At 39.4% G+C, this 6,000-nt stretch overlaps 1 protein-coding gene across 1 annotated transcript; it reads right to left on the bottom strand.

Annotated features, from left to right (window-relative positions):
- On the bottom strand, positions 1–4,025 carry LOC109717945 (trifunctional UDP-glucose 4,6-dehydratase/UDP-4-keto-6-deoxy-D-glucose 3,5-epimerase/UDP-4-keto-L-rhamnose-reductase RHM1). Its single transcript, XM_020243908.1, has 3 exons — positions 3,867–4,025; positions 1,112–2,703; positions 1–799 (listed from the first exon to the last, which is right to left on the bottom strand). Exons 2-3 carry the CDS (start codon positions 2,681–2,683, stop codon positions 335–337), a joined length of 2,037 nt encoding a protein of 678 aa, XP_020099497.1. The 5' UTR covers positions 2,684–2,703; positions 3,867–4,025; the 3' UTR covers positions 1–334.

The raw sequence follows: 6,000 nt of genomic DNA, 5'->3' as shown, positions 1-6,000 counted from the left end.
TAAAAGAATATTATTTTCATTCAATAAAGAAGTTCCATTAACACAACACATACCAAATAGATTATATGCAAATCTCAAATGGACATGAACATCCATTTCTAGGCAAAACCAGATCGATGATGCCATTGTACTAAAATATAATAAGATTAAAAAGAGAGAAAACATAGCAACTAAAACATCTAAAAGGTAGTAATAATGCAGTGACAATGGAACTAAGAATGATGAATATCCTAACTTATTACGGCCAACCGTAAGAAGAGTGTGATCGACATTATACTAGCTAATGTAGAATGTAAAAGGTTAGAGATCGAATGCTTTGAGATATTGGGTTGGTTCAGTTAGCAGCTTCGCCCACAGCGACCTTCCTGTTGGGCTCAAACACATACTTGATCAGCGAATCTTTGATCGACAGCAAGTCCGGAAACTCATTTTTCAATTTTGAGGCGTCCATTTCGTTGTTGCTCCGCGGGGCGACAATTACTTTAGCCTGTTCTTCGAGGGTAAAATTGGCCCACTCAAAGTTTGGATCGATGTACTTCTTGTACATTTCTAATATCTCATTGTGGCTTACAACGCCGGGGTTGGTGAAGTTCCATATTCCCCTGCAGTTCCTCTTCGCCATTTCAACCGATATTGGAAGAAGTTCGTCTAGTATGGTCATGCTGTTCGGAATGTTTACTACTTTGTTATAGCGAGAGATCTTTGTGATGAAATTGCGTGGGTTCGTCAAATCAGAGGATATCGGCATCCGGACTCGAAGAGTGCAGACGTTATCGTACTCTTTGAGAAGCTCTTCAACCTGGCATTATTCATGAAAAGATTGTAAGCAGCAGGCATTAAAGATGAATTTTTCACATACATATCCCTGCAAAATCTGAACTTCTATGTGGGCCCCTTGAAAAAGCAGTCTTAAGTTGAGGAGTCAAACAATTCATGGGTTGCAAGTCCGAGGGTACATATGTGTATGTTTCGCAGGAACATAAATGTAAATAGGTTACTGTGTAGGGGTATATAATAAACAACTCAAACATAAAACATTTTACAGTTACGAAGACTTATTATTGGTACATGAACCATTTCTGAGTAGATCGGGACATAAAAGAGTGCTTACCATTGCCTTGGTCTTTGAGTAGAATGACCCGGTAAAATTCGGCTTGTCCTCCTCCTTGAACCCAATGCCCGACCCTTCTGGATGCGCATCGTCATACTCAAAAATGCAACCAGTAGCATAATTCATCATCAACAGTCCATGCTCCCTGCACACATCGGCCAGATTCAACGTACCCACAACATTTGTCCGGATTGTCTCCGGCTTGTGGGACTCACACCAGTCGACATTAGGCCTCCCAGTCACACCAGCAGCATTGAATACGTGCGTTGGCTTCACGGTCTGAATGTCCAATACAAGCTGAGCACGATCTTCGAGGCGGCCCTTTCCATACTCAAATGGAATCCCTTGCTTTTCACATATCTTCCCCAGAAGCCCCCCGATCCACCCTGTCCTACCATAAATCAAGAATTTGATTGAGGGCTTTTGCTGCAAGCTGTTCTTTGATGTTGGGACCACCACTCTCATCTGATTATTTGTGAACTGATTATCTTTGGTAAATTCATAGACGATTCCCTTATTCTCGTCGGAAGAATCAAAGTTTCCAGGCATCATTAGCATCCTTGGATGAGGCAATAATGCACCTGATACGTCCCCCCACCAATCGGGATTGCTCGTGTACCACTCCATAGTCTTTCTTAATCCCTCCTCCCATATAGTTCTCTCCGACCACCCAAGATACTTCAATTTTTCATCGTCAAGAAAGTACCTTTGATCATTGAAAGGCCTATTGTCCACAAATTTTATCATATCATCAGGGTCTAATGAGAAAAGCTTACATATATCCTTTGCCACATCTATTACTCTCCTCTCTCTCTTTGTTCCGATGTTATAAACATGCCCAACTTCTCCTCTATGAAGAATAACCTCAAAGGCCTCTGCCACATCCTCACAGTAAAGATAGCTCCTAACATTCGATCCATCCCCATGAATAGGTAGAGGCTGCCCTCTCATTGCTAAAAGAATAAACTTTGGAATAAGCTTCTCAGGGAATTGGTTAGGACCATATACATTGTTCCCTCTAGTAGTGATTACAGGTAATCCATACGATCTCCCATAGGCCATAACGAGCATCTCTGCCCCGGCTTTTGTAGCAGAGTATGGATTGGTGGGTAAAAGCTGAGATGCCTCGTGATTCCCAACAACAGCATCTTCATCAGTTTCCCCATAAACTTCATCAGTGCTAACGTGGATGAACCGTCGGATTTGGCCCGTGGTCTTGCAAGCTTCAAGAAGGACGTGGGTGCCATAGATATTGTTCTTGGTGAATTCAAAGGAGTTTCCAAAGGAGTTGTCGACATGGGTCTGGGCCGCAAAGTGCATGATGGTGTCGATGGATTCAGTAATTAAAAGGAAGTTGACAAGGTCAGCGCTTGCTATATCGCCTTTGACGAATTTGAAATTGGGAGATGAACGAGAAGCAAGGAGGTTCTTCAAATTGGAGCAGTAGTCAAGCTTGTCGAGGACCACAATCTTGTAATCCGGGTAGTTGCGGACAAGGCGGTTCGCAACATGGGAGGCGATGAAGCCTGCTGCACCAGTGATCAGGATGTTTTTCGGTGTGTACGTCGCCATTCTTTTTCTGTTTTCAAAATCTATACAAAATAAATGACAACATGTCAAGAAGTGCTTCCATCATATGACATCTGAATAAGTGCATCAAGTAGTTAAAGAAGAAAACTTCTGGTTGCAAACCAAAACAAGATTTTTCCAATAACAACAATGACCAATGCTTGTGGGAAAATAAGCTATTTGCAGAGAAAGCGGGCAAAGGCATGAAAAAAAAAAAAAAAGAGTACAAATAACTCGGTTTTATCATAGTAGATAGATTTAATGATTCTATCAAACCACATTGCCTGGATGGCTCCTCAGTAACAACCGATATCCTGCATTCAATAATTTGGTTTCTTTTGAAGTGCAAGAAAACTCTCTAACACTTCTTTGAGATATGAAGTTTCCACTTGAACATATCTGTCCCTGACCTGCTACGCAATGTCACATCCCTAAGATTATTTTCTGCCCAAATCCAACACCCATGCAGATCACATGCTCTAGATTACCATGTGAATATACCTAATTCATATGATGATCTTCCGCATGATTTGCTTTTGGACACAATATGCAATCAGGGATGAGTTTGATTAAGTAGGAAAGATCACAAAGATTTAATCAGCTTAAACGAAAAATTCAGGACCAAACCGCACAATTTGTGAAAAAGTTTAGGGGTCTACACTTAAGTCATTAATTTTTTAGCATTTATTAAATAAAAAAAAAGGAATTTTGTCCCAATCTTAAACCAAAGAAATGGTCTTTCGCACTCTATTTAAGTTCACACGCACATTACCTTTTAAAAAATGATAGCACACTTGGTATGCCGGAACGAGTAAAGAAACAATAAACAATTAATATTAAAACGTCCAGAATTTCGCACGACAAAAAACAAAAATATCAAGAGCGGTACCGGATCTACATCCGCGTGATTCCCCGCCCACCAAACTTACAATACGCGAGGTTTCCAAACCCTAGCACTCAGATCTAACCAAATCGAACTCACATTCCGCACGGATCAACTAGAATAAAAAACACATACAAAATCTACATGCATTCATCCGAATCATCCCGTCTCCACGATAACTCCCAACGAGAACGAGAAACAAAGAATCGCAGCATACTCCGAATGGATCTAACGACGAAGATTGAATCGGATCGATGCAACAACAAATCGAGATCGAAAAGAGAGAGAGAAGGAGATACTTACGGATCTGAGGAGGGGATCGATCGCGTGAGGCGAAGGAGAAGAGGGGGAGAAGGGAGAGGGGTGTTTATGAGCAACGATGAGCGCTCACGGGAAAGGAAGAGGAGGTTACAGAGGGTATTTAAATGTAGAGAGAGAGAGAAAGAGAGAGGGAGCGAGCGATGGAGCGAGAGAGGAGGGAGTTAAAAAGAGTGGGGGAAGTGGAACCGACCACGCGGGAAGGGAGGGGGGAGAGAAGGAGCACGTGCGAGGGTCACGTGACCTCGCGTGCGGTTGTGGGACCCACTCGAGCTGTGAAATTAACCCCTCGACGTAGTCTACCACATCATCTGTAGACCGAAAAATAATCTACTCATAACGATTTTGTTGTTTCGAAAAGGATGAAATCTGACGGTGATGAGTTGATGAGGGGAACCGGTCTACCCGCAAGAGCGGTGGACCCGGTTCATCGGATTTATCGGGTGCGTTTAGCGTATCTTGGTCTCCGTACTTAGTGGCTAATGTTTAGGGGGGTTAATTAGGGGCCGGTGCGTTATTTAGGAGCGTGTATTTTGCACATATGCCCCTCGAATATCTGAAATTAGATAGTTCCTAGTAGAATTTAGCTATGCATCTGTATCAAAAGAATAAAGAGAATGAGGGGTGTTAATGTTTTGAATGATGATGAAAACAAAATAGTTGTTTTTTTTTCTATTGAAATTAGTATACATACACATAATATACATCACTTCAGCAGTTAAATAAATTTTCAAACATGAAAGTCTCTTTTATACGAATGAAAATGAGAATACCTCGTAATTCATGATAATCTAATATTCCTATCACTTATTTAAGAACTTACAATAATGCTAGCACCTTTTAAAAATAATTTAAATATTTTCAATAAAAAATAGAAAAAATTATCAAAATATTATAAATTGCGAACCAAACAAACTCTTAATATTATCTATCACGTCTAAACTGAAATTTTCGACATGCCACGGCATTAGGATGACAAACCTAAACCCAGTAGTTAAAATTAGAAGGCCCAAATTAGAACTTTTTTCTTTTGACCTCCAGTGTCGAGTTTTTCATATCTTGCTAAAGCAAATGGTGTATAGCTACTATGCTATCAAAACTATAGAAAATTTGATATTTTCGATTTTTTGATCTTTAGATCAAAAATTGTACAGTTGGAATGATTACAGTCCCCCTTAAGATTGAGTAATATTCCTAGAGTTGAGTGGTCCCCACAGAGTAATAGCATTAATCCAAAAATTAGAAATGATCAAAAGAATTGATCAAAGGGCCAAAAAATCGAAAATACCAGGTTCTCTATACTTCAGATAAAATAGTAGCTCTACTCAAGCAAATGCGCTCCTGACTTGTAAATGCTTAATTGTAGATAACTGTAGCTGAAAATAAAACCTAAATAACGCCAACTAATGCTTAATTGTAGATAACTGTAGCTGAAAATAAAACCAAAATAACGCCAACTAAAGACCCTCCCTCCTACTAGAAGGAAGAAAACAAAATACTTTGGGGGCCCGCTTTCTTAAATATGCAAAAAAAAAAGAAAAAAAAGGGGGGGCTGGATTAATCTAAGCCCAGCCCAATCAGTATATATAAGTCCGTATTTCTTATTAAGCTTGTTAAGAGTTGGGCCGGAGTCGGACTGAGCCCAAGACTGTGGCCCAGCATGACTTGAACTTGGCCCAGCTCCACAAGCTTATTAGGCATATTATTTGTCTTTTTTTTTGGGTAAGTATCTTTTAGTTTTAATTTTGTCACTAATTTAACGAAAAGAAAAAATAGTGGAGAGGATAATAGAAAGAGAAAAATGAAACCACGAAATACTAAATTGATATACTTTAAATCACAGGGTACTAAATCGTGGCTACAGAGAATTTGCTTTGCAAAAGACTTGCACTATTTTGAACCATTACTGTATTGTATGACCAATCTCATTATCATATAACCCTGAATTTTTTTTTTTTTTTTTTTTGTCGGAACATTTAGTGTAAATAATCCATCTTATTACTGTTACAATGTTGATTATTAAAGGTGAAAATTATTTTAGCTAGAAGAACAGAACATTAGTGAAATAATTCAGCTGAATCTTAGTACACAACTTACACAATTTCTAATGTAATTAGTA

This window comes from Ananas comosus, linkage group 12 (assembly GCF_001540865.1).
Source record: "Ananas comosus cultivar F153 linkage group 12, ASM154086v1, whole genome shotgun sequence".
NCBI classification, from domain to species: domain Eukaryota; kingdom Viridiplantae; phylum Streptophyta; class Magnoliopsida; order Poales; family Bromeliaceae; genus Ananas; species Ananas comosus.
This window is presented reverse-complemented; position numbering and strand designations above follow the sequence as displayed.

What these genes read in the sequence shown, in the direction of transcription:
- LOC109717945 (XM_020243908.1), bottom strand. Translation starts at nt 2,683, where the DNA reads ATGGCGACGTACACACCGAAAAACATCCTGATCACTGGTGCAGCAGGC. An exon ending in ACTCAAAGACCAAGGCAATG is followed by an intron (nt 800 to 1,111) that starts GTAAGCACTCTT and finishes GAATAATGCCAG; the next exon opens with GTTGAAGAGCTTCTCAAAGA.